The sequence below is a fragment of the Ilyonectria robusta genome (genome assembly GCF_021365365.1).
Source record: "Ilyonectria robusta strain PMI_751 chromosome Unknown BGZ61scaffold_29, whole genome shotgun sequence".
NCBI lineage: Eukaryota > Fungi > Ascomycota > Sordariomycetes > Hypocreales > Nectriaceae > Ilyonectria > Ilyonectria robusta.
Genome location: NW_025764463.1, coordinates 52,460 through 79,186, shown reverse-complemented (window position 1 = coordinate 79,186; position 26,727 = coordinate 52,460). Strand labels below are relative to the sequence as shown.

Genomic DNA, 26,727 nt, shown 5'->3' with positions numbered 1-26,727 from the left:
CTAGATGTATTCTCACGGCAAAAACGGGACGGAGTTGGTACAGTACACGTACCAGCCAATAGTCCTGACACGACGCCACAGCTATGTACTGTACCTTCATCTGTCTGGGTGGCCATCGTGTAACATCTCCCCGGTTCTTCGGCGATCCAGACTCCCGGGAGATGTGTATTTTCCACAAACTGTTGCATGCGCTGTCCGCTCCGGCTTGGCAGCTTATGCCAAGATTTAATCACTGACGCCCCCGGAACTTGCCATGACCAGCTCCTCGGTGCATTGCGACCCAACAAACTCGTACATTCCCAGATGAATAATTCCAATTACATTACCGCTAACAGCACAATGCCAGCAACCAATAAGTATCGCCAAACCAAGCGCCCACGCATATGTAGAATGCCACCAGCCAGAATTACGCCCTAATCGAGACCAACGAATCTTGGCCGTGGTGAAGAGTCTCCCGCCAAGGAACTCCGAGCTGAGGTCGCATTCCCTCAAATGAGATGCACAGGAAAAAGAAAAGGTATTACTCAGGAACGCCACCGACTGAACCAAAAGAAAAACAACAATGCAAAGAGCCAGCCGGGTGCTGCTGGACTGATGATGTGGGCATGCGAGTTTACGCTAATCACTGGGGGTGTGTCTGAACTGCTGCTGTCGTCTCCCCCTGAAGCTGAGCTGGCCTTGAAAATGCCGTTCGTAATGGTGCATGCCGAAGTGGCTGTTTTGCACGTCAGCGCGCTGGCATTCGTGTCGTTATACACAGCCCAGAGCGACGAGACGGCGACGGTGCTATCTTTTGTTGGGGGCCCCATGGAGTAGTTTGAGTTGCCGTCAGACCACTGGCTCAGCGCAAGACGGCCGGGAGCCTGGGGCACGTTGGTAGTAATAAACCTGGAGTAGTTTGCATCGAGGCCATAGTGCACAATGTCAGGCAGCCAGACAAAAGACCACTCGTGGAATTCCTCGTCAAACGAGGCACGTGAGTCGTTCCATGCCTGTCGCTGGTAGGTGCTGTTGGACGGGTTGCCGCTGTCAAAGTAAATCTGCGGTTTGACCGTGTACAGCAGCGTCGCCTCCTCCCAGACGCTGAGGTACTCAATGTCGACCTCGGAGGTGTCATTCTTGTAGTTGAAGAAGGCCGTCACCGTGCCCGGGACATCCCCGACGCGGAACTTTGCATGATACGAGCCGTAGAAGAAGGTGGCCGCGCGGGTGAAGACTTGTGCGCAGGGCACCTCTTTTGAATCCGAGGCCGGCGAGACGGTGAGGCCGAGCCCAGAGTCGGAGAGCTCGACCTGCGAGGCCGAGAAGTTCCTGGTGTAGGGCGACTTGGCTTGGGATATCTCGTACGTGGCCGGGATGAAGAGATTGTCGAACGTTTTGGTTGAGATGGAGCTGAAGTTGACGACGAGGAAGCTGGTGAAGATGTTCCGGGTCGGGTCGTTGGAGTCGATGAAGCCACAGTCGCAGTCCCCGACCTTTGACGCCATGGTCAGACCTGCAGCAGAATGAAAGGGAGGAACGTGACGGAATCACGACTGCAGCAAAAGGAGACAGGAGGATAATGACGCGGACCGCAGCAGATATTAAACCAACCCCCTCGCTCCGTCTTAATTAGACCCCTCTGGATCAGACTCAGCCCCGGACCATAGTAGCGGGGTTATTCAAGTACAGAATATATCCAGTTCTGGAAGGCGGTGCAACAGTAAATACACTAACAGTCCTGCCACGACGCCAACCGAGTCATGTGAGTCGGGGAAATTCCCTTCACCTGACGAACCTGAACAGGCTCACCACTTTCCACCGCTCTGCAGCCACAAATTGCAATACGAGAAAACAACTCATTGATTTCAGTCTCATAAGAGCCGTAAGAGCCGTAAGAGCCGTAGGAGGGGTGAGAGCTGAATCGTGAACAAACCCATCCCCGACGTTCCCCGCGAATAAACACCCCTGGAGCGGAATGGCCTCTTCTTCCGCGACTGACGCGGCAACATGAGGCACAGCTAACGGAAGCCGTCTTATCCGACGCTTTTCCTTCTTTTAGTCCCTAGCTCACCTTTTCTCTGCAATTGTGAATTTGGCAACGCTAATCTTGGGGACCGACACGATGAGTAATCAAACAAACGCCAAGGCGTGATCCTAAAGGTGTAGGGTAGGCCAAACGCGGGGCGGATTGGCCAGTCGAGACAAGGACGTCGAGTGAGTAATATACGTCGCAGATCTCGTAAGAGGATTAGTTCTAGGTAAATAAGTCTATTGATAGCTAAGGATCATGTGGCTTGAGTCTGGAGGATATAGAGTTCCGGTGCGGGCCGTAAGCCACTACTGGTTCTGCCACTCCGCGACCAAGTCAGACAATGTCTGAGACTTAACAAGAAGGGTTGATTCGGAACATGCGTAGCGAAAACAGTGCTTTCGAAGATTTCTCACGTTAGATGTCTTAGACATAGATCAATGAGCAGAAAAGTTTGCGACATGTTTCCGGATGTAGTTAACACAGATATTTGTTAACGCATGTCACTGTCCTGATAAAAACATTGGTGCAGTTTATAAGGGAGCCCGAACCAATTGAACACATTTTTGGCGAAGCTGAATATTGTGTGCCCACTTCTTCAGTCTTTGAAATGAGGTAATTATCGCCAAGTACTGTGGCCTATTTATTTTTAAGATGTCCAAATCACAATACATAGGACCGGTGCGCCCACAGTATCAAGATACCATGTTGACGATAGTGAAGGATTGGAACACTAAGTGACGATGTAAAATGTGATAGAAACTGCGGGGATAAAGGATATATTATCCGCCGCTAGATGGAAGGGTCTCCGTATTGAGAGCCTATCGCCACCCGTCGTAGTGTGCGTGCAACGGGCGCTGATGTCGATGGTGTTGAACTAGGGCCGGAGGCTAATTCCAACCGGAGCGGGCCGCACCCCAGATCAATGGACTATTGATTGGGAGCCGATCGCAAAATCAAGGACGGTTATCTCGTATCGAGACATGATATCTATCCGCGCGCATCAGATCGATTTCGGTGCAGTTTGTGGGGTAGAGATGGGACTGGATACGCGGGATTGTCTCAGACCGGAACTCAGCTGAACTTGAGAGCAATACGACCCACCTCGGTGGGCTGGAGATAAGATTCACAGTTTGTTCATTTATCCGGTGGAATGACTAGATCTCAGTTCTTTCTGCACAGCGCGATACTGATTGCGCATGCGCACGTCTGTCCCATTGAAATCCTATCAGTTGGGATGTTTCGGAATCGCGCCTCGTTTGATTAAGCTCAGTGATACTAAACCTACGGCCGCTCGCACTTTTCTATTAAATTTGCGGCAGATTGCAACCCCTTGTTTATTGTCTTCGACTAAATGACTCGAGCGACATGGTTTCGCTACACTTATGGGTTGAATTATTAAATGCCAAAATGAATATAAGGAACCCAGGGAGCTGAACTAAGCACTGCTTCATCAGCAAAGAAAACATCTCTTTGGCATCTCGAGTTGTGTCGCCTTTCCTCCTCAATGTGACTCCCGTCCGTACATCCAATTCTCTCCTGGTACATCAGTGCCCCTCTTGAGACATTTTCCGTAATCCACTGTGCGCGAAGACTCCTCAGCGCATGATGAAGTCCCTCGCTAACAGATTCATCACTCATTCCTTCCCGCTGTATCCATTCGTATGTCTTGGCTGCGATGTCAACGCACGCCCTGTCGTTCACCTCCCACAATGTACCGATTACATGTTGAAATCCAGCAAGTTGACATGCAGTGGCCAAATGAAGCCCCTCATCTAGAAACTCGCCGTGTAATATTTGACCTGTTCCACAGGCTGAAAGATACGCAAGAAATGCCGTTCGTTTGCCAGCATTGACCTCGTAGAGATGCTCGACTGTCAGCGGCTGTTTCTCCCAATCGCGCAAGAGTAGGCTGCTCTTCCAAGGAGACCTGTGGCTACTAAGTCCATGACCTGCGAAATGAAATATATCGCAATTCTTCAATGCAGACAATACATCCTGTTGAACTGGCAGAGGCTTAGTGGTGTGTAGATTCAAAGACTTGAAAGTACGTTCCAACATCTCTGCCTCTTCCGTAGCATACTTTAAATGTCTTTGCCCGGGCGTTTCTTTCATCCCGACCAAAACGACATTGTTTGGACGGGATGCTCCAACTTTCTGAGCTTGACGCCAGTGACCTTGAATGATTGTCTTCACAGACGTGCTGTATGACGATACTACCAGGTCAAGGACAGAACTAGAGGAAGTGGGTGAATATGAACCAGCGGCATGGATCGGATATTTTGCCAAGACTCCTGTGGGAATCCACCATACATGAGGCCAGCGGTCATTAGCCCCAATTTGGCCGAGTCCCAATTCATCAAGGACCGGCTTGGCTAGAGTAGTCCAAAGCCATTCTAGAATCTTCGGTTGCGCAAGATCTTCAACTTGATAGGAATTTATGTCGTTGCGATTCAGCTCGGGCAATGGCAGAACGCGGATGTCGTTGCGCTCGACGATAAAGGCATCACAGCGGTACGAGCTGGCACTGATGACTAAAATCGGCCCGTTCTTGGCAGCAGCTTTCAGTTCATTCTCAGACAGGACTTCGGGGAATCCTTCGCTACCGGAATTCTCCCGAACATTCGGCTTACCTTCTTCTGGTCCTTGGCCAACCTCACGACTGGGTGAAGCATGTACCGAGGCTGAAATGACACCACGACCAAGTTCAAGAAGTTGAATCGCTTCAAGAGTAGTTTTCCCAGAATTCAGAGCCACCGCTGCAGCATCAGAAGCCAAGCCAGAAATTTCGGCAAGCAAGACTTGCTTATCCGAGTTCTCAAGCGCAGGGCCCGTGAGCAGTGGGATGAGCCGAATGCTCTTCAACGCATATCCATAAGCTTCTTCCCATCGGCCAGCTCCGGCATGGAAATGGAGTAAGCTTCTACCGGCTTGCAAGCGATGGTCGGCAGAAGAGAGGTTGTGAGCGAGGGCTTCTGCAAAGGTCCGGACGGATAGGTCCCAGTCTGCTGCGGCTTTCGTAGAATGGTACTTTGCCTCATATCCCTCTGCAAGACCACGAAGAAGATATGCTCGGGTGGGGTCTTGTTCTGAAGCCTCGCCGACGGCTGACTTGTGATGCTGAATAGATAACTCAAGGTCCGTTACATCATCTGTCCTTTCGTATAGATGCCGATATGCATATCCAAGAACATCCAACGGCCGCGATCGATCTCGACTGTCCTTTATTTCAAGCAGAGCCTCATTTCCACGTTGGATACATTCATGCAGGGTATTCTCGACCTTTGTCGCAGAGTACTCTTGCAAGTACGCCGTAGAGAGAGCCGCAAGCACCTTTGCCCGGGCAGGATGCCCCACGGGTGCGACAGGAAGTGCTTCCTTTATGAGTCCAATAGAGTGGTAATGATCCTTTTCTCCTGTTTGCACTTGTCGGTCGGCATATAGAATTGCAAGATAGAAGAGGCGGTTTGCTCGATCCTCATGGTCGTCTGGCGTTAGGTCAAGCGCCTCTTCAGAGAGTTGTATAGCCTCCTCAAGAGCTGCCGCAGAACCAATCCTTTGAAACAAGTCTCTAAGTCCATTCGCAAGACCCTCAAGTCTCAGTGGCCTTTGGGAGTCGTTCTTCGGTGTCAGAGTGATTGCTTCCCGATAAGAACGAATAGACTGTTCCAAGGAGACCTTTTCGCCTGACTCTTGGTATGCAGTCCCATAACCAATACCAGCTCGGTAGAGATAGGCTGCTCTGATTGTATCCTTTTCCGGTAGCAAGTTGATTTCTTCTTCGCAACTTCGAGTAGCTTGTTCCAAAATGACCCTGTCGCCCGTCAATTCGAATTTAGCTTGATAGTCTGCTATAAGCGACAGCTTGTCACCGTGGGATAATTCCACGGGACAAGAGTCTTTGCGCCCCAGATTTATGGATTCTTCTCTTAATGCTATAGACCTCTCGAGGTCCTCTGGGTTCCTCGTTTTTTTATATTTGCGGGAATATCCGTCTCCGAGTGTAAAGGTGTGTTGTGCTCGGTCAGGATGGCCTTCAGGTGCGATGTTGATTTGTTCCTGGGTAAAATAAAGGTACTGGTCTAAGTCTGTAACATTGCCGTGAAGAACAAATTTTTGGAAGAATTCATCGGCAAGCTCAAAGAGCTCATCTGCTTGGTCTTGGTAGTCTGGAGACTCCATTCGTATGCTTCAGCGGTTTCGCCGTTGATTTGGTGGATTGTAAAGGCCGTCCAAGGTTTGCTTACTCTTCTTAGTATCTTTGACGTTGGCTACAGAAGATTGTGGGTTGGGTACCATCGGTAGTCTTGAACCTGATATTATCGCAAAAGATTTCTTCTTTTTCAGCCCCCTCTACGCCTCATGTGAATTACCCGTATTTATCCGGCTGGCTTATTATTGGCTATTCTCTTTCGCGGCCCAGCACTCAGAATCAGGCGACCAATACAATCTGGACCTTCTTTGCAGCGTTCCAGCCCGGCAACCAAGCCCTGAGAATCCCCGCGAATCTTGCATTTTTCAGGAGAGAAGATATATGTAATAGTAGCCTCTGCTAATTAGTTTACGAATTAACATACCATCCGCTACAGAACTCGAGTGAGCATGTGGCTAGTTGAGGTCTTAGAGCATCAGGTCAGGCCGCTTTGACGACGAACGGGAACTTGAGACTTCTAGTCGATGGGTCGTGTTAACTATTTTAAGTAGCATACGTAAGAAATAATGAATGGCCTTGATAATTGACATGAAGTGTCCTTGGCGCCACATAGAGTAGAAATTCTATGAGCCACGAGCACACAACTTCACCGGTTAACTAACCAAACCAACCTTACCATTTCACCCGCTTATCCCTGAACAACTTGACCATCCCCATCGGCAAAAGCCCAGGATCAACAATGTTCAGCCCTCCAAAGCGGTCCACAATCTCAGGCCCATACATCATAGCCACCCAACACCAGTACGGCTCCATCTGATGCCAATTTTCCGTGATACCTCGCAAGTTCGACTGCGCGTTCAGCTGGCTGAGCGCCGTCCACACCTTGCTATCGTCTGGACTGACGCTGTTCTGCGCCTTCTCCGGCGGCCGCTGCATCAGCTGGTCAAACACCTGGTGCAACGCCGTGCTCGCGTGTCTATGCTCGAAATGCATCTCCTCGCGGTAGCGCACGTACTCTTCAAAGGGCATGAAGGTGCCGCGGTCGCGCGCTGACTCGGGCGCCCAGTCTGGCTCGTCGAGCGCGTACCGCTCGTGGTTGATGCTGCCGTCGAGGAACCGCGCCTTGTCCCACTCGTAGGCGTCGCGCTCGCCCTGCTCGAACTGGTCGAGAAGCTCGGCGGGGGACTCGAGGACTTCGTCGCGGATCTGAAGCAGCGGGATGAACGGCGACTGTAGGTCGAGACCCCCGAGCTCCATTGGGAAATAGAGGTAGCCATCCGGCACGTCGCTGATTCCGAAGCGCTGGCCAATCGCCTTTTGGAGGTACTCGGCCACGCTGGAGACCTTCTCCTCGCCGTCGGGCAGCGTGGAGAAGATCTGGCGCTGGATGCGCTCGTGCGTGGCGAGCATGTTGTCGACGTGCTCGCGGCCGAAGCAATTGGCGGCCTTGCCGAAGTTGGAGGTGAAGAAGGTTGCGGCGTATGTGTTCCACGCTTGGATGAAGGCGAAGATGCTCTTGGGCTGGTCGTGAAGCTGCTTGTGCAGCTCGTCGATGTGGGAGTCTACCATGGCCTGGTCGATTTCGAATCTGCCCGTCTGGGGCGACAGGCGCAGGAAGCCCCAGCGGATCTCACCGCCAGGGAGAGATTTATCGATGGCCAGCTTCACGCCGGTATCTTTCGAGACCCGAACAGTACCGGTCTTGGATGGGTTGATTTCCGTGCCGGTAATGGCAGCGAACTCATCCATCGTCTTCCACGCCTTCGCCGCCACGCCGTGGTCGCGCGACCAGAACCACACGTCGTCGTGGATTCTCCAAAGGGCGTTCCCGGAGGTGGCCTGGTTGACGGCAAAGTCAAGACAGAAGAGAGTCGTCTCGCCGAAGACATCGCTGAGTACATGCGACGCGGGAGTGCCTCGGCGCCGCACGCGCGCCGGGGTCGATTTGTCGTCGTCGATGAACTTCAGGGGAGCCTGCAGGAACTTTGTGAAGAAGCCCAGCCAGGTCTCGGAGACGCCGAAGTACTTGAGTACCATGCAGACAGTCTCGTGGGGGAGGAGGGGGTTCCAGCTCTCAAAGACGGAGTGGAAGGCCGTCATTTCGCCGTAAAGACGCGTGTTGATGGTGATTTCGGTCGACAACAGGTGCAACAGATCCTGCTTGAGTGCCATGGGGTTGCGGGTTTTGCCTTCCTCATCCTCATCTTCATCGTCCTCGTCTTCTTCGTCCACTTCTGCCGCCAGATCTAAGAATGCTCCTGATGGCGCAGACCTTCGAGGAGCTTTGCTGGCGAGTATCTTTCGATGTCTTTTAGCTCCGGTCGATTGTCTAGCGCCGCTCCTCCGCTTGAGGCTTTGCGGCGCAAACTTCTCATACTCTGCCTCCTCTTCTCCGTCCGCGGTATCCGTAGCCTGCTCCACGTTGCCCATGAGTTGGGCCATGAAGTACTTGCTGTTGTAGATCTTGCTCCGGGCTGTCTGCAAACAGGGCGAACGGTGCCGCGGTCCGAGGTAATACCCGAGTCTCTGCTTGTCAGCCTTTGGAATTTCTGCACGCGCGGATGTCCATGCTCCTTCAGCACGGCGGAAATCCTTGAATGCTTTCTTGAAGAAGACACTCCATTTAACGCCGATGTACTGGAGAAAGATGGCCTGGAGAAGGTCCTCGTGCATGTGGATGTTGTAGATGCCACTGATCTTTCGTCGCATTTCGACCGGGACTGGGGCATCAGCACACCAAGCCCACGCGCCCAGAGCACTGATGCGCATGTTGAGGACATCTGCAATCTCGTTGAGGATGATGGTGTTGTTCTCAAAATCCTTCAACACCTCTCGTTTCTCATCGGAGAGTAGATCTGAGGAGTGGAGGCCTTGGATGACCCATCTCAGCGAGTAGATGTTGAATTGGTTCGGCGTTGAGATTTCTGCCTCGAAGCGTTCGACTTCATCTCGGAGTCCCTTCAAGGCACCAAAGATGAGCTTCTTTTTCTCATCACCGAATCCAAAAAGGCCGTTCAAATATTGTTCGAGCGCCGTCTCATTTACGGTGGCTGGTTCGAATACCATCTTTTCCCATTCCATTCTGGACTCTAACTTGGCTGCATCACCAACAACTTCAAACGTGTCACCCATTTCAACATCATCCCCGGTAGAGGTTTGCTCTTTATCGCCGGAGAGCCATTCGGTGACGAGTTGTCCGTAAAGCGAAGCGTACTGGAATTTGAGGGACTGCATGTTCAAATGGCAAAGGAGTGACTGTTGCCAGGAATCCAGCATCTTTGCGGAGATGGAAGGATCGCACTTGGCCTGGCCGAGGAAGCGATCGACATTCTTGAGCTCGACCTCTAGTCGTGCATGTTTTGTCTGATTGGCAATGACGTTGCCCGACTTGTCGAGCTTGATGGCGAAGCACTGCTTGACGCCAGCACTCAGGGTCACGAGACGCTTGACGGCATCTCCTTCGGCCTGCGTAGAGATGAGGAGAGCCGCCTTTGCCTCCTCGAAGCGGGAACGTCGCTTGGATAGCTCATCGAGTTTGGTATTGGTGATCTCCTGGAGGGTGTCGGAGAAGACACTGCCTGACGTTGCCATGATGGGCGTATTGAAGCAAGGTGAATCTCGAAAGCTGGGTATTTTGTCTTCACCCGTATCTGAATGGGAATCAGATTGCTATGAGATGGAAAAGAAAGGAGGGAGTGTTTGATGATGGAGGGTGGTGGCAGTTTATATAACACGAGGAGAACTTGGTGTCCTCAGGCCACACTTCAGGGGAATGTAAGTAGAGCCAAGCCATGTTGGGCCACCAATTACGAGCCGGCATTAGCGGCGTGAAACAGGCTACTGTGTGACTCAGCCGAGTTGGTTGTGTTCCTCGAGACGCGGAGTAACGTGTTTACGCCGTCATTAATAAAATCCCTGCGTTTTGGTTGTTGGACGGTGGTTCGCAGTTGACATGTCGTTGGAGAGGAAATCAGTAGAAGACGCGATGATGACGTGACTGGGCTTTTGGTTGGCTGTGCGATATCCCAGAAAAGTGGGCGATTTTTAGGCAGCCGTGCGTGGGTCTCTTCACTTACACGAGTCTCACTTACACGACTACACCGAATTGCCTTAACAAAGAAGAGACTGGATAGGATTGGATAATTCATGCCAAGAGAAGGCGTTATGCGGGGTTTTTCTGCAGGTCGCAGAAAGGTGCATCTTTTTAGGCCACCTTAGACCGCTATTAGCCAACCCGGCCGGTGAAGCAATTCGCCCTTCTCGGACACAGCCCTCGCTTACACATTCCTACTAAGCAACTTCCGCTACCATGAGCGTCATGGCATGCTAGCCCTCGATTCATGTATAAGAGATAATGTGCAGGCGAATAAGGGGTATCATGTATCCATCTAGTAACGGGTGGCTAATTTACTGGGAGACTCGATGAGCTATCACCTGGTCGGGGAGAACTCTTAGCGAGGAAAACCCATCATACACGAACTCATGGCAAGCGTCCATAGTCGGAACATTCATAGGTGAAAAAGTACATATTTCTATTCAGCTCTGGTATAGAGCGAGTATTTTATATTTCTTTATCCTACCTAAGGTGGACCATAGCCAACACTGTACCACGCAAACCAGATTTCGTCCTCACTCATTTGCGGGCGCTTGTCCTCGTTCTCCCACCACTTGCCTTCTGCTTGGCCTGTCCTGGGCTCATCCATAAGTCCCAAGTCACATAGACGTTCTCGGTTCCAAATCATTAACCCTGGATTCATGATCTCGTCGAGCATGACCCGAGTCAGCATGGCGTGGCGGCTTCCCATGAGCTGGCTGAGGATCCGACGCCCATCGGATCTTGCTCGAACCGCGCTACGAACATGTGGCCATGCTGTTCCGATTACATCGTCCTGAGGCTCCTCGCTTGGTTCAAAGGCCTAGGTTAGACGAGGAAACACGGCGAGTCATCTTGGCCAGAGATATGATTGGACTCTGTAGCGGCGACACGATCCCATCCCAAGTAGGCATCACCCTCGCGGCGACGACTTCCCCGAGCACTTTGGCCACGGGAGCGGTATCATGGCCGAGTGGAAGCAACGAAACAATTCCGGCAACGCTCCACTCCCTCGATTCTGACGATGCTCCGGGAATCCCCCAGGCCAACCAAGGGGCATGGCTACGAAGTTCTAGCGCGAGTTGAAGCAGGAATAGTGGCCTTTGCACCCGGTAATATTCCACCCATGATGGAGCCCTTCGTATGGCTGAAGGAGCAATGAGGGCAGCCTGGCCTGTCGGCCAAAGGTATTTTCCGGGGACGCGTGCGTAGGATTCGGAAGCAAAATCAATGTTGCGCTTGACGGAATGCTGCGGCTTTAATTTGGACGTGCGCTGCATCAACTCGTACAGCACGGCAATGGAGAGCCTGCAGATGTTGACAAGAGTGGCTACCAGACCGAAAGCGACCTGCGGCGTCGTGAGGTGACAGACGGGAACGCAACCTGTTGAGGAGGCGACTTCGACGACTGTACCTGCACGCCCAACGCCAACACTCCCAGCTTCGAGTGCGGCGAAGAGAAGTCGTGTGAGCTCAATGACTGCGATGGTGCCTTCGCCGATGGAAGGGCAACCTGCACCAACGCATTCAAGGGCTGCAAATGTCTGCCCAGCACCGACACGCCCGGCTTTGAGTGTGGAACTGCCCAGTCGTGCCAGAACAACGGCTGCAATGGCTGTGGTGATGGTGCTGGCGGCGCCAAGTGCCAAGACGCTTTCAAGGGATGTGACTGTCTCCCAGACACGTCTACGACGGATTCTGCGGCACTCTAGGTCCATGTTCCTTCAGCGCGTGTCAAGGAATCGCCGTCGAGGGCCAGACGCTCGGCGTGTGCCAGGCGGATGCGCACAAGGGATGTACCTGCGTCCTCCCCGTGACGCCGACGACAACGTCGACTGTACCGGAACAGCCCCAGCTAACAGGCGATGCCTGGATGCTCCGTCTATGGGGCGATCAGCAGTGCACAGCAAACGCACTGCCGTTCATGCAGAACGTCGGCCAAGGTCCCAGCAACTGCATCCAGACATTTGGCGAATTCCGGTCGTGGTGCGCGCCGCAGAATGAGTGGCCGGATTCACTCATGGTGTATTTATATGATACTGAGGACTGTACCGGCTTTCGCACTTCGCTCGATCCTACCGATGTTGGTTGTCCTGGAGAGATCCAGGCGTGGGCTGGATGTTTTGAAGATGATAACTTGAAGTCATACCAGGTCGTACCGAATGAGAGATTGTAGTCTGACATTGGCAGGACTATATCTGCGATGTGTAATTAGAACAGATAGTAAATAAATGCGTAAAGAATTGTAAATTTATTACAATTTGCACTCGTAGATTGGTGACAAATTAGAATCTCTTCATCGCTAACGTCGGGCTTCGATCCTACGGAGTAGGCCCTAGGCAAATGATCTGATCATCACAACTGAGACCGAAGATACTCAGTCACACTCTTTTCCCACCGGACCGCACTCTTGTATTTGAACATTTCGGGCGCATTTCTTGCAGTCCTACGGCTAACGTTACGCACCTTGTTATCAAGCCAGAAGGATCCTGATGTAGGCGCTGCAAATGTGAATGTGACTACTACCTGAAGAGAATCGCTGTAGCCGATCTAAAGAGGCTTAGGCTTGATATCTTGGCCAAGCTGGGTCTAGTCTCTCCCATGATTAATTGCAGAGGCCTGATCATGGAGCCTCTACGAGGAGAAACGTGACGGGATCATCAGCTGTCCGTATCCAGACTTTTACGGCTTTTTCGCCCGCTGGCTCAAGTTCGGTTCAGGTATTTGTTAACCTCTCTCAGCCCGCATCAGCATTTCTCACCCCCTGAGAACGGGCTGTAACCAATCCTTTAGTGTGGCCAGATTTCCGCTTCTTTCTTCCAAGGCCTGGTTGTGTCTTGGCCGCGTGAAAGTGACATTTGATGGTAACCCCGTGTGTCCGTTTGTCCGTCTTGCTTCTGAGGTCACCTACGAATATCTTCTGCCCTATCGCCCTTATTAGCTGTGAATGTGCGACTTTCGGTTGTGCTTCTATCAGCCACTGGCAAGCGCCCGGTTTACATCAACTTCCTGCACAGCCACAACGCCATGTCTTAACTTAGTCATTCTCAGCTCGCTCAAGATCCTGCGCAATTGCGCAAAACCTCGACAGCGTCTTTCAAACGGGTACATCTGGGCTGTCGAACCCACGGCACATCAGTCTGCACGCAACGAAATACTGGTTCAAGGTCTTTGCTTTGACGACTCAGCCTGCGACCTGCCTGCATCGCGGCGCGTCTTTGGTATCGCAGTTATCACCACATCTTCATCATTGCCGCCAGGTCGTCAGTGACGTCAGCAGTCATGAATGCTGATGTCGCAGCAGACAAGGCCGGCGCAAAGCCGGTTGGCGACAAACAGGTGTCAAACATGGGCACGGGTGCGGCATCGACAGTGAAAGTGGTTAGCTGTGGACGACTTGGATCTAGCAAGCCACTTCTACACCTCGGTCGTCCTGTCGTCCGCCCGTTGGCCATCGCGATGCTGGTTTTCCAGTGGCTCTCGTATTTCTGCGCACCTTGGCTCCGCATAGAAATGGCTTCCCCGGGCAGTCACTTGTCTGGCAGCAGCGCAATATGGGCACCGAATGGTTCTTGGGCCAACACAACGATTGACCCGCAGAGCCTTTTCTCCACATTCGGGTCATTCGAGTTTGGTGCAGGCGAGGTGGTGAACACGACCGTGTATACATCGCCGACACCAGACGATACACCGAGCAAAGATAGTGGGTCTTATGGGCCAAACAGCGATGTTGTGGAGTCTTTGAGTCAGGAAATCGATTTCTCTTGGCTAGCCATAGACTCGGGTCTTCTTATGAACATAGGTAATGCGACAATAGGCAGATTGAAGGACGCCGACGTAGACCCTACGCTGCTGGATCAAACTGCGTGGTACGACAAGCCCTTCGGGAGGTATCCAAGTCAATACTCTTTGGAAAATCACACACCAGTGCAATATCTTGGTGCAGGCACCGGGCGTGATGACCATGACAACGCCAAAGACCTAGAGCAGCTCGAACGGTCTGCATCACCAGCAAAAGCTTTTGGTATTACTGTCCATCAAAGAGGATCAGATACGGGTAAAATTCGAATACTAGAATCAGTCACTCGAATCGATACAGCGCCGGACTCCGCTAGACCAAACGTACCGCAAACCGCAGTCGATACAGAGAAGTCGCCGATTAACCGAGAGGGAGCCCCAGAGTCGCCAAGTACATCGCCAACCTCAACCTCCTCGGAGGTTAGTTCTTCTGAGGATGAAGACCACCCCATCTCCATAGCCAACAGGATGAAAGTCCTCCTTGATCGCCAAATGGGATATTTCTACTCCCTCTTTTCCGGCTGTCCCTCCCCTAGCCCCCACGTCCGTTCCCATGGCTCTGGGACCGGCGGCAGCACAAACAGTAGTCCACAGCGCCAAAATGGTGGCACATCGCAGAGTCTATCCCACAGTTCGTCCCGTGGTATCACGCCGCCCAGCCAAAAACTTTCAAGAAAGCGAAAGGATGAGGACGAGGACGAGGACGATCAGGGCCACAAGCGGCCACGACCAGGCCCGCACAGCCAACCCCATGCCGTAGACGAAGAACAACAGAGGCTGGCGTGTCCGTTCTTTAAGAAAGAACCGGACAAATACTGTCAACGGAGAACATGCTCAGGCCCTGGATGGAATACTGTCCACCGAGTTAAGTGGGCACTTGATGAACAAGCCCACAATTGCCACATAGATCGCTGACCCAGCTCAGAGAACATGTCTACCGAAGCCACGCCCTACCCATAGCATGCCCAATATGCCATGAAACGTTCGAAAATGACAGGCTCAAAGATGACCATCTGAAAAGGCCGGAACGTTGCGAATTTCGAGAGCAGCCCCCAATTGAAGGCATGGACACGACACAAAAGGAGCAACTAAGAACCCGGAAGCAGTCGCACAAGTATAAGACGGAGGCCGAAAAATGGAACGACATGTATCTCATATTGTTCCCACGAGCCGATCCGATATCCATTCCCTGTCCATGTAAGATCAATCCCCCATTCTTTAGCTCAGCCGGTACTGGACCCGAACTCTGACCATAGATGACAGACTACCAGTACACTAGCACTGGGGTTGATGACACGAAGGGCTCAGATTCCGAGTTCACTCGATACGAGCAGTTCCTACGAGAACCTCCAGTCCACGTGCGGCAAGAGCTCGAGATCCTCATTACCGAGCGTCTCAACCGTCTCGAGGAAAACCTTCGGAGCCAGCTGATCGGCACCGTGTGGGATATGCAGCTTCGATTGCTGGACATTTACAAAGCTATGCGAGCGGCCAACGCTATCGCTACCGCTCCCGCCGCAGCAACTACTGGAGGCGAGACAAGCTCTGGCAGCGCTTCCTCCAAAGCTCAACAAACTGGCTCAACTAAAGTACGCCTCAGCGTAGAAAATGAGCTACAACCGTTCCAGCCGCCGCCATATTTTGAGAATTTCGAAGATTTCAATACCTTTAACAGCATCTTCGTCGACTTCCCCGATATGCAATTTGGATCCATTGAGCCTAGCTCAGGATATGGGTTGTTCCCTTCGGAGAAGGGAGGCGGCACGTGTGCTTTAGATGGTTGGAGTGATGAGCAGGTCTTTGTTAGCGGTGCGGACGGCACCGGCACCCAGGCGCATGTACTCGTACCAGTTGCGCCAGTTGTAGGATTCATCGCGGAGGTAGACACCTGTGAGGATATTGCGGATTTCGTTGCGGAGGGCTAGGGATATCAGGACGAGCCAATTATTGCCCTATCTGTGTTACGCAATACCAAGAACGAGAAGGAATGGCATAATGTCGACTCAATTTAGGTCTGTCAGCGTAGTTTGGTTCGCCCTTGCCGTTCCTTCAGCACACTGTCTTCCCCCTTTTCTGGCACCCTGGGTACTCGAAATCCTTCCATTGACCAGGTATCAAGTTGCTTGAGCACGTCTGTACTGGTGTGCACTACACATTGCGAATTTTGTGAACACGGAGGACTGGGCAATCTCTCCAATGGGTGTGATGAGTACCAAAGCCAATTTACGCAGGATTGTGAACAGAACCTTTAGATCTTATTATTCGAGGTTGATCCTATGGATTATCGGACTAGGGGAAGTAGTATTTGCGAGTGCGAGAAGGTGGGAGCAAGAGGGTAAAAAACTGTACGCTCGATTTCGAGAAATCCTTTACAGAAGCCCCCGAAAGTTCTCCAGGTCATGGCAGAAATATGACGTAGTGGTCTTGTATCACCGTACTCCGATTCGACTCTGAATGACATTAATAATTTGAAACTGAGATCATAGACGATAGTCATTTCTGGAACATTTGGCAAAAAGAATAGACATCGCGATCAACTCAACTGCGAGTATGACCGCATCTCTTGTGAGCAGAAAATCCTTGAAGTACAATGTTAATAATAACAACGGTAACCATGTCAAGCCATCGATCAAGAAAGACGAGGTGATAGTATTAGAGATAGAGTGGTCCAAATGGTGTCCAAAACGGGCAGATAGTCTCACATCTGGCCCTTCCAAGACACTCAACCCAAGCTCAGCCTGCCTCGGCCTGAACTCTGGGCGACTCAGCTCAGAGCGACAGGAGCTCGACTAGAAAGAGAAATGGCTTTTGGTGTACTTGAGCTTCCCCTCCGAGTTAATTAGTATTGAAACAATAACTAGTAACGAGTAGCCAAAGGAAGGGATTCGGCCACTTACCCATGATACATACTCAGGGCGATTGTGGGTGATTGTTACTACTCCAAGACCTTCAGCACCAACATTCTAGCCTTGACTCCAGCTCCAGGTCGATAGTCATCGACGTCGTCATTCACAATTTGTGCCTTCCCTTCCTCAGCCAAAGCTATTGCCTTCGCCTTGTACCCACCACTTTCCCAGTAAGTATCGCGCACTGTTGCAACAACAAACCCGTCTACCTTGGTGATCCGAACAAACTCATCAAGGGCCTCCGGGCCAACATGGCCTCCCGTTAATGTGCCAACACAGACAACCATGTCGTAGGAGCTGTCCCTTAAAGAAAGACGCTGAGACAAGTCGGATTCCTCCAGTGATCGATACACTTCTGTTTTGCGAGCGATTTCAAGCATTCCAGGACTCAGGTCCAGTCCATCGATCTTTTTGGCGCCCAACTTGGATAGGTGAGTACCGACAAGGCCAGTGCCGCATCCGGCGTCTAGTATTTCAATGTTTTCATCAATACTTGGTGCGTTCAAGCATTTCATGACGTATGCGCTGGCAACGGCGGGGGCGACATAGTTGTGAGTCTCCCCAGTCATTTCCTTCTCGTAGCTCGTCGCCCATTCATCGTACAGCGAACGTGCGTCGGCAACGCTCGAGAGAGATTGGGTTTTATCGAAGTGAGACATGGCAGCCGAAATAGTAGACCTAGTATGATTGAGATAGTAAAATTAATTTAGAGAACCGAAATACCAGTGCCTTAAAGAGATTCAATAGAGCAGCTAATATCCCTCACTTCCCCGCGCTTGAATGGCCATGACGTCAAATTCGGTTACTCTGCATGACTAAATACCCACGTGGACAGGTTCTCCAGGAATCCTGAACGTCTTTGATACCGACATCAACCAAGAAATTGCTATATATTGCATTTCCCAGTGATTAGGACGATGATGTGCATTCGGCTTCAGCACTCAGGCCAATGGCGTGAGCAGACGGGGCCGGGTGAGCTTCACCTGCGGAGGCCAAAAGGGTTACAATTAAGAAGGAAATTACAATAGCTGGTGCCAGAAATATAGCTTGCTAATAGGTAATTTAAAATGGAGATGAAGATTATCATAGCTTAGAGGAACAAAATTAAATTTACCATATCACAATACATCCTCCGTATTCTCGCGGATGTGGCACGGCCCCTGCTAGTGCGATTCCTGAAGATTTACTGACTCGGAGGATCTGTGTCAGTCCTGAGCACTAGAGCCCGGGGGGGAAGGCGGCCATGGTTTGATGTTAAAATGATTTCTTGCAGCTACTTATGTTAGCCTCCTTGGACGATCAAGGACGCGGCACTTCTTGCCGTCAATGGTGGCGATCTCTGGGGCACGGTCAACGCGCTCCTTTTACCGGCTGATGCCATGGTTTCAAACTAAACCCGAGGTCAAATGGTTATGCAGGTTATATCGTTGTAGGATCAAAACATGGCCCCTGGGTTGGTGCAATTCTAAACTGGTGTCTACTGGGGACTTGGTAGAATTCAAGCGGGCGGCAAGTTAGTCACAGCAATGCGCACAGGAAATGTCGCATCAGTTGATAGAGAAAGTATAGATCATTTACCCGGATGGCTATAACTTTTTTGGTCAGTATACGTTAATATCTTACGCTTAATCAAAAGCGCAGAATGCAAGCGCAATAAGATGACAGCCTGAGCCCAAGCAACCTTGACACAGAATACTGTTCCAGCCAGGAGCAGATTGTTGGGAGAAGCCTAGAACGACCTAGTACCAACATGGGTCAAGCTAAATGGCACTACTAACGCTCAATTCACCGCTACTCTAGGCCCTCAGCAACAAACTGCAGGGGGGTTGCGGGGAATCCCGGCCCAGTCTACTCTAACCACGGTTGCGCTTGGGACAGTATAATGGATTGAGATGTATTAAGTGTTCAGGTTGAATATATACGTGAATGACAAAGCTAGTTATAGCGGCCCATAGCCAGCATTAAGTATCCAACATGTAACTTGGACTTCTCAACCTGAACATACCCCTATCCAGCACTTCAAGAAATCACACAGCCTTAGACGGTAAGACCGGTGAGGACAGTGGCAACAGGGGTCAAGATACCACCCAGGATGCTGCCGTCAAAGGACTCCAGAATAGGGGAGAGGGTGTTGACAAGGCCAGGAATGATGCCACCGACCAGGCCGGTGACAAGAAGCAGCAGGCTGGAGACTGTGCTCAAGACAGTGCTCACAATGACGGTGATCACCGGGCCAAGTCCCAGAACGCTAACAATTTCCTCGACGATTGTAACAATCTCCTTGACCAAAACGATGACAAGGTTGAGAACGTTGCTGACGTCAGTCTGGTCGATGTGGAGGCCAACAACACCAGTGAGCGAGCCAACGGCGGCGGTGAGGATGTCGTTCACGGTAGATAGGTGCTTGGAGACTTCGGTGATGGCAACAACCTTCTTGATCTCGTTGGTGTTGACCTTGGAAACAATGACCTCTGTCAAGTTATGTCAGTAAGAAGCAATAGTATGAGCTTGGGATTGGCATACTAATGGCGGAAGTTTGGGTCTTGACGTCCGACACGACGACGGTCAGAGTGTTGACCAGACCAGCAGCGTCTGTGACATCCGGAATTGCGACACCACGGGTGACCTTGCCGACGACTCCCTCGACGGTAGGAACGACTCCCTCCACAGTAGGAACGACTCCCTTCACGGTAGGGAGGACAGTGTTGAGGAGGGGGATGGCGAAAGCAGAGGAGGCCAGAGCGGCGACGGAGAAGAGGCTGAACTTCATTTTGAAGGATTGAAAAAAGAGTGACTTGGTTGAGTTGGTTAAAAGAGTGACTTGAGTGGAATGATGGTGAAGTGTGTGAAGTGTGAAGAAATGGCATACAGCTGACATCGCGAGTTTAAATATACGCCGCCAGTTCACTGCCAACATCACGGGAGGGTCTCCAAAAAGGGGTCATGGGCGACTTTCGGCAAAGCATGGCGTAGTGTAGCAGTAGTGACAAGTCCTGAGCCGATCGCAATAATAGACTAGTTTGGAGTGATTCCTTTCGTAGGGTTGTTAGAGATCGACCGGCTGATCCTATTGGTCAGTCCACGCTAGGATCCATTGAAGCCTGTCACCTTGCAAGTTCAATGCTACCCTATGACCCGTTATTTCAAAACTCACTTGTTGACATGGTTTTAGCTTGGGGTTGGTTTCTTGCAGATCGAAACGCATTGACATAGTGAGTACCGGTCAGTGTCCGGCCGCAGACTTGAGCCCGTACATAATACCCAACGGCTACACTGACAGACGAACTAGCGTCAAGTCGCGCTGGGTACCTGGATATCACGGAATTGATTGAGGGTCGAGGAAGCAGACCGCCTGGTAATGGAAGGACCATCCTTACCACGAGACACGGGCTCTAATGGAGCGGCCATCTCAATCTTGGTCGACGTCTCCGCTCTGACTGGCCAGTCGGTGACGTCTGACGAGGGTCAGTTAATTCGAAAAGATCGACTTCCCATCTCCCACTGAAACCTTAGTCTCCTTTAAGCTGGGGGAGGGGTTGCGGAATCCGTCAAGGATCCGTTGGAGATCCATCGCAGGAGACGCCATAAGGCAGGAGTAGACCTGGCACTCAGTCCTACCCCTAATTCAATTGCGGATCACACGACGGCATTAGCCATGCCATCTAGGATCGTGAGTGTTGCCACATGGACTTCTCATTCTTTGCGCCAAGATACCAAATAGGTGGTTTGTGTGGTGACTGTAGTCAGAACAAGATTTCATGCGAACCGCGGTGGCGGTATTGGCACATTCTAACCAGCCTTGTTAATCCAAAGTCTCAGTTTCATACTCTCGACTCGACCTACAGAGCACGGAAACTCAAGATGCATAAGTTTCAAGCATTTCTTTTCCAAGTGAGAACCAGAGTCCAGAGAAGCAAAGAATGCGGGAGAAATCCGTTATAATATCGGCAGTAGAGATAAAATAGTAGCTTAAGGCCGATGCTGGGAAATATTTGCGGACTGTAGAATCCCACTGACCCTCGTTTGGATTACAAAAACAGAATACGAGAATAAACGTTGTGGCTGCTGCAGCCACGCTTGCGATTATAAAAGCATGTGTAGGGTACGTGACGTTGTGTCTAATTCTTAGTCGTAGCGAGGAGACACATATGGTGCTTTTAGTCCAGAAACTAGCCAGGCATTATGAAAGTCTAATAGTCAAGAAGCACCATTCAAAATATTAGCCAGGGTGTGACAGCAGTCATCAGGCGGAGGCTGGTTGCTGTGCGCGCACCGGGTTTGAGTCTGGTCCGATTGTCAGAAGGGAGACTCGTCGTAAACGGGTATTCATTGCCAACCATGCCAGAAGGGCATTCTTTATCCTCAACAGCAGATAAAGAAGAGGATCGATATTGGCTATTGATACAGGGTGGCTATGTGTTAAATTGTGGTCCGCAAGACAAGCCAGCCCCACAGCTAGGGTAAGGGAAAGGGGCTGGGAATCTGCTGACTGTATTTATTGGGGATAATTCCCAAGCCCCTACAACAGAAACCACCGATCTTGAGAGACTCTGTCCTGATGGTTACAGCGGATGAAGCTGCAGTTGGACAATTACTGCTAGCCGCCGTGTTCACAAAGCCATCAATACAAGCTGGGCACATGTAGATCAAGTAATAAAGAGGCATCAACGCATTCTTCCTACCCTAGACCTAATGATTTCATCGCGACGAATCAGACGTATCGGGGACGATCTAATTGCATCTGGAATGAGAAGGAGAGAGACTCGAAAAGGACATAACCTTCTACGAGAACGTACTTCACTATCCAGAACAATCGGGTAAGGGACGTGACGGCATCCACATCTGATCTGATCATAAATTCTTACTCGTACAACGAGTTTCCATCCAAGCAATCAAGAACTTGCGATAATAGGTTATGCCCAGGCATCAAAGTCAAACATGCGGGGAAATTCCAGTAGCTCCTCAGTGCCAAGCGCCGAGACGCCAATACTGGATCTGTCAACTGCATACATTTGTTCAGCGGAGAAGGGCATCTCAAATGCCATCGTTCCCGGAGTCGTATCCAATTGGGGGTTTATAATTAATCTTTGCGTTTGAGAAGTCTCGAGCCTGTTGGTTTCAGGCACTTGGGTAAATGGCGGCGGAGTGACGCTGATGTGGGGGAAGTCCTCGGAAACCATTTCATCGAGCATTCGCAAGATTGAACGATGGACAACAAGCGCACGAACTTGTGGAAGTTTCCCTCGGATGCTTGTTACAGCCTTTTCAGAGATTCTGTTGATGACTCTGTTTGTTTGATCAACTAGAGGGATCTCGCGTGCCAGAAGTTCGAATACATCTCTGAGGCAGTCGGCTTTGGGCCAACGATCGGCCATAATGGCAAGGATATTTGAGCACGCCCTGAGGGCGTCAGAGACGTCAGGTGAGTGGTAATTTTCGGTGCGATGCTCTGGCGGTGTGGCCCAGAAGCAGTATAAAAGAGTGATTCCAGACTGAAATTGAACAAGCAGCTATCCACATGGTTAGTCTTGCGTCTGGACGGTCCAGGAGTCAACTCACCCCAAGCCATGCTTGCGCAATCTTGCGATCCATTTGGGACTTTCGAAACATCAGACATGCTTGGCTACTTGCCTGGACTGACCAGTCTCCAGCAGGCCCCAGGACACTCTCCTTTGTCGGCCGGTAGAGATTTAGTAACGTATAGTGATATATCATAGCAAGCCACCTATGCGAGGTATGGCCTTTGGACTGCGGATCAGAGAATGTCTGGACTCGAGATTTGTAGTTTTCCATCTCGGCGAGGATACGAATTCTCCAATCTAGAGACTCGGCAAACTGATCCTTGTAGTCCCAGCGGAGAGTGTACCCGGCAATCTCCGATTGTATCCGTCGGCATTGCAGAATGTGCAAGGAAGAGGAAACAGAGGTGAATGTCGTCGAGTCAGGCAATTCTTGGTCCGATGGCGTTTGGGCAGCTATGGACGGGAGATCATCGTCGTCTATGTTGGCGTAGAGTTTAGTGGTAATCATGGCGTCCGGGATCGAAGGTGGGATGTCAAATGAATACATGACAAGCCGGTCTAGATTATATGCAGACCAAAAGCATCGACGGCGAAGCTGGTTCTCTAGACGAATGGCTGGCGTCTTCGGTTCCGCCTCCATCTCGGCGAGGTAGAACTGCTGCTGAACACAGAAGCGCATCGTCGTTGACGCTAGCGACAGAATGCGATGTGTGGAACTTCTATGCAGTGCGTGCACTCCCAGAAGCATGTATGCCTGGGCGTGTAGAATGGGATTCGGCTGCCGCAGGACAGCAGGCAGGAGAGTGATGGCGCTTTTGTAAAAGGTGCGCGCGTCTGACTTGCCAATCCTCGTCAACGAGAGGACCAAAAGAGCGGTTGAGTAGACGAGGTTGACGAAGAAGCCCTGCCACAAGTGTGCGTTGATCTCAGAAGGTGGACATCTCTTCCACTCCGAGAGCCATTCTAAGAACGTGCCCCAATAGAAGAAGGGATATTGGCTCTGTGTGCGCTCCCGGTACGCGGCGAGCAAGGTCTCCTCGACGTCCCGAGACACACCCGCGACCAAAGATTGTGCCGGATGGATCCTGTCGCGCGGAGAGTTGAGGTGCATGCTGGGTGAGTTTTCTGAAGCCACACCGTTGTAATCATCGCGTTGCGTCGAAGGTGAAGTGATGAGCCCGGGTATCGCATGGTCTATTTCGGAATCCGAGTCGTCTCCGAGTGAAAATGTGCCCAACGGGGAATGGTGAGGGTGGGTTTGTATTGTGCTGAAGCGTCGTCCAGGGGGCGATGTGTCGATCGTGTTAGACGGCTCTGGGACTTCTAGTTGTCTCTCGTGGTTTGCGTCGCCCAGCGTGTGGTTTGGAATGGAAGTCCCAGATATCCTTTCATTGTCGTCCCGGATTGCAACGGGTCGTCCATTCGGCCTTGCGTCTTGCATGTGGTCGAGACTCTGTCCAGGGTCCATTGATTCCAGCTCAGCAATTCTCTCTTCAAGAGCCCTGATATACTCGCTGTCAATCTGTGGCCGAGGAGCCGGCTCAGTTGGTATGCACTCATCGCCAGACTTCTGGCAATTTGTGCAGGGCCTCGTATCCTCACACCGTTGCTTCCTGTGTCGACATCGTCTGAAAGATGCTTAGTACACTAGCAATTCATGGCGAAATTCAGGGACTGACCTGCAGGCGAGAACGCGCTGTCTTTTGAGCGGAGGTTCATCGCCAGTCGACGGAGAGTGTGACCGTCCGCGGGCCGTCGCCTGGTCGCGCGCGTCCATGGCCCATCACAGCCTCGCAGGAGGAGTCTTTAGCGTCAGATATCGCCACAGGCTTCCATTCCGGCGTAGATGCCGATCTTGAGGTCAATGTGAGCTGCTAATGCGTGCACCCTCTTCAGTGTTCGCCGGTTCGGGAGGGGGCAAGGCAGTCATTAGCCGGATGTAGCCCGAGTTCTTGCACGAGTCGGGTATTCATCTAAGCCGTGTATTGCAGCTAGCGAGGCTTATTATTGCAGAAGCGTTGGACCAAAACAGCCAGTCCATTCCTCAACAGGATCCGCATCTCAATTGTTGATGCTGATTGTTATTGGATAAATGTGAGTCCAGGTCTAAGTAAACAGTTGGTTAAAAGTCCGCCACAAGTCCAGATGGCAGATTTCATTCATACATAACCCATCCGGCTTTGGGCCATGTACATGCATTCATCCTCTTCTTATCGTGTTGCGCCCGCGACCCGGTGGGGCATTGTTTATCTGGCGTCATCGCGTATCTGTTTCTACTGTAAGATACGAATGGAAGTGGATATAGCTTATCAGTAGAGAGTTGGGCAATATGTAATGTCGATTATTGCCATGGTGGGAATTTGGCCGGCCTCCTCGGAAACCTCTTACGGTTTGTTGTGTCAATTGACATCACCGGTGCCGGTTTTGGCAAGAGAATACATTCATCATCAATTTAGTGTGTTTGGGCAGGCAAATTAGCCTTTAGCACGGCTTCTACATGGTAAGATTGGTTTATTCAATGCTTACACGACGTAACTAGTTGTCGTCTTGCATCGGAGTCTCTACAATTCAGTGATGGACTGCCCCGCAACTGTCTCAAAGAATGCATCTGCCAAATAACCACCACACCAGCTCAGCTTCTCAAATCCATCTGTGATGGGTTGCCTGGAGAGAGCCGGGCCCTGGATATCTCTCAAATACCCAGCAATTCCCTCTTCCGCCCACATTTTCCCAAACTGTTCCGTCACTTGATTGAGGCCTTGCAGGCTCCAGATTGGCTGAACCTGCCAAACGATGCTCATCTTGGCCAGATCCTGGGGCAAAGTCTTGACTTGTTCATCGGTAAAGCCAGCCTTGGCGAAATCGTAGTCACCTGTATATCCGAATGCGAAGAGACGTTCGGGATAAACCTTCAGAACCTCAGTGTGGAATTCCACAATGTCCTTCCAAACCGGAGAGTCCATTCGAGCCCAGGTAACGTCTCCGAGGGGAGCGGCAGCGATCGCTCGCTCAATCACGGCCTTGACGTTGGACTGGAACATGTATTGGCCCATTGCTGAACGGGGCAGCTCCCAATCGAAGAAAACTTCCTTGCTGACAGCCTTGCTCGCAATTTCACGGCGTGTAGAAAGAGAGCAGAACTTTTGCTTCCCCAGATCGGAAGTGTATGTCGCGTACTCGCTATCCGATGCCACTGCCTTGACAGCTTCGTCGAAAGTCTTGAGGCCGGCCTTTTCCTTCCAATCATCCCTCGCGGCCTTGAGATTCTTTCCCTCACCTTGTGCCGTGGCGAGGTGATCCTTCAAAGACGCAATTTTATTCGTCGCACCGAGTACGTATTCGTGATCCCTCTCATCTACCACGCTCGTGATAAACTCTGAGTGATCCGTGTCACAACGGCAGAGTAGCATTGTCTCTGCTCCCATAATGTCGAATTGCATGCGAACGGCAGTCAGCCTGTCCAGATACTCGCTGGTCGGCACTATGGTGCGACCTTGACCGACGGTGAATTTCTTCATGCCGATGGCCAGGTCATCGATATGGATCATAGCCACGCCCGCATCAACAAACTCCTTGGCCATCTTCATGGTGGTTGTTAAGCTGCCGAAGCCCATATCACCATCGGCCACGATTGGGGCGAGGTAATCCCAGTTCTCCAGCTCGGCGCGCTGTTCCTTAGGATGGCGGAGACGGAATTGCTGTTGCCTCTGGTGATGCCACAATTGGGACTTGAAAATCTTGGCTACCACCTTGGGCACAGTATCCCACGGGTAATCAGCGTGGTCCATTCCGGGGATGGCGACTTCGGAGAATCCACACAGCGCGCCGGAAACGTAAACGGTTTGCTGGGTTCTAGCCATTTGAGACACAACGACGGGATCCGTGGTTCCAAACGTTAGTTCGGTAGTAGCATTCTTTTTATGCTCGTAGAGTTGGTTCCAAAGCTTCAAGGCTTGTGTAGATGACGCCGATGATGTTGAAATGGGATTCCTTAGCGCAGCAATTGTACGTGCATTGTAAGGTCTGGGGTCAATCTGAGTTAGTCGTTGTTTTCATTAAAATTCCAGGAGTAGAGATAGCTTACCTCTTCAGGTGGGATTGACGCGGTGAACTCCATTGCTTCTCAATTGTGGAAACTTCAGCTTCGAATAGCTTCTGTTCCTCATCGAGGGAAACATTAATCTTGGGCATTTTGGCTAAGTGAGGGTTGGTTGTTGAATCTGTCGGTAAATAAACTCCCAAGT

At 51.2% G+C, this 26,727-nt stretch overlaps 8 protein-coding genes across 8 annotated transcripts; 1 reads left to right on the top strand and 7 right to left on the bottom strand.

Annotated features, from left to right (window-relative positions):
* Positions 1 to 695: 695 nt before the first annotated feature.
* On the bottom strand, positions 696 to 1,337 carry BGZ61DRAFT_313959 (concanavalin A-like lectin/glucanase domain-containing protein; the record flags this gene model as incomplete). The annotated part of the gene is made up of 1 exon (XM_046238849.1): positions 696 to 1,337. A coding segment is annotated over one exon (642 nt), but the record flags the coding sequence as incomplete, so codon positions are not given.
* Positions 1,338 to 3,409: 2,072 nt separating this feature from the next.
* Positions 3,410 to 6,310, bottom strand: BGZ61DRAFT_559336 (CHAT domain-containing protein; the record flags this gene model as incomplete). The annotated part of the gene is made up of 2 exons (XM_046255756.1): positions 3,410 to 6,180; positions 6,259 to 6,310. 2 exons carry the CDS (start codon positions 6,308 to 6,310, stop codon positions 3,410 to 3,412), a joined length of 2,823 nt encoding a protein of 940 aa, XP_046097436.1.
* Positions 6,311 to 10,744: 4,434 nt separating this feature from the next.
* Positions 10,745 to 11,975, bottom strand: BGZ61DRAFT_538478 (uncharacterized protein; the record flags this gene model as incomplete). Its single annotated transcript, XM_046254656.1, has 2 exons — positions 10,745 to 11,080; positions 11,175 to 11,975. The coding sequence occupies 2 exons, from the start codon at positions 11,973 to 11,975 to the stop codon at positions 10,745 to 10,747; spliced, it is 1,137 nt and encodes a 378-aa protein (XP_046097435.1).
* A 2,841-nt stretch (positions 11,976 to 14,816) lies between these two features.
* BGZ61DRAFT_122141 (uncharacterized protein) lies at positions 14,817 to 16,058 on the top strand. The gene is made up of 2 exons (XM_046237045.1): positions 14,817 to 15,252; positions 15,319 to 16,058. Exons 1-2 carry the CDS (start codon positions 15,120 to 15,122, stop codon positions 15,978 to 15,980), a joined length of 795 nt encoding a protein of 264 aa, XP_046097434.1. The 5' UTR covers positions 14,817 to 15,119; the 3' UTR covers positions 15,981 to 16,058.
* Positions 16,059 to 16,697: 639 nt separating this feature from the next.
* On the bottom strand, positions 16,698 to 17,687 carry BGZ61DRAFT_401086 (methyltransferase domain-containing protein). The gene is made up of 2 exons (XM_046243049.1): positions 16,953 to 17,687; positions 16,698 to 16,877 (listed from the first exon to the last, which is right to left on the bottom strand). The coding sequence occupies exon 1, from the start codon at positions 17,618 to 17,620 to the stop codon at positions 16,991 to 16,993; it is 630 nt and encodes a 209-aa protein (XP_046097433.1). The 5' UTR covers positions 17,621 to 17,687; the 3' UTR covers positions 16,698 to 16,877; positions 16,953 to 16,990.
* Positions 17,688 to 18,998: 1,311 nt separating this feature from the next.
* BGZ61DRAFT_484224 (uncharacterized protein) lies at positions 18,999 to 19,731 on the bottom strand (the record flags this gene model as incomplete). Its single annotated transcript, XM_046249585.1, has 2 exons — positions 18,999 to 19,432; positions 19,485 to 19,731. 2 exons carry the CDS (start codon positions 19,729 to 19,731, stop codon positions 18,999 to 19,001), a joined length of 681 nt encoding a protein of 226 aa, XP_046097432.1.
* Positions 19,732 to 21,624: 1,893 nt separating this feature from the next.
* Positions 21,625 to 24,474, bottom strand: BGZ61DRAFT_461830 (uncharacterized protein). Its single transcript, XM_046247222.1, has 3 exons — positions 24,163 to 24,474; positions 22,521 to 24,111; positions 21,625 to 22,471 (listed from the first exon to the last, which is right to left on the bottom strand). Exons 1-3 carry the CDS (start codon positions 24,258 to 24,260, stop codon positions 21,875 to 21,877), a joined length of 2,286 nt encoding a protein of 761 aa, XP_046097431.1. The 5' UTR covers positions 24,261 to 24,474; the 3' UTR covers positions 21,625 to 21,874.
* Positions 24,475 to 25,044: 570 nt separating this feature from the next.
* On the bottom strand, positions 25,045 to 26,674 carry BGZ61DRAFT_484222 (isocitrate lyase; the record flags this gene model as incomplete). Its single annotated transcript, XM_046249584.1, has 2 exons — positions 25,045 to 26,506; positions 26,568 to 26,674. The coding sequence occupies 2 exons, from the start codon at positions 26,672 to 26,674 to the stop codon at positions 25,045 to 25,047; spliced, it is 1,569 nt and encodes a 522-aa protein (XP_046097430.1).
* Positions 26,675 to 26,727: the final 53 nt, after the last annotated feature.

Coding starts and splice junctions, on each gene's coding strand:
- BGZ61DRAFT_461830 (XM_046247222.1), bottom strand. CDS start 24,260: ATGGACGCGCGCGACCAGGCGACGGCCCGCGGACGGTCACACTCTCCG. Junction 24,112..24,162: donor CAGCGCGTTCTCGCCTGCAG/GTCAGTCCCTGA, acceptor AGCATCTTTCAG/ACGATGTCGACACAGGAAGC. Junction 22,472..22,520: donor TTGCGCAAGCATGGCTTGGG/GTGAGTTGACTC, acceptor CCATGTGGATAG/CTGCTTGTTCAATTTCAGTC.
- BGZ61DRAFT_122141 (XM_046237045.1), top strand. CDS start 15,120: ATGGACACGACACAAAAGGAGCAACTAAGAACCCGGAAGCAGTCGCAC. Junction 15,253..15,318: donor GATATCCATTCCCTGTCCAT/GTAAGATCAATC, acceptor CATAGATGACAG/ACTACCAGTACACTAGCACT.
- BGZ61DRAFT_401086 (XM_046243049.1), bottom strand. CDS start 17,620: ATGTCTCACTTCGATAAAACCCAATCTCTCTCGAGCGTTGCCGACGCA.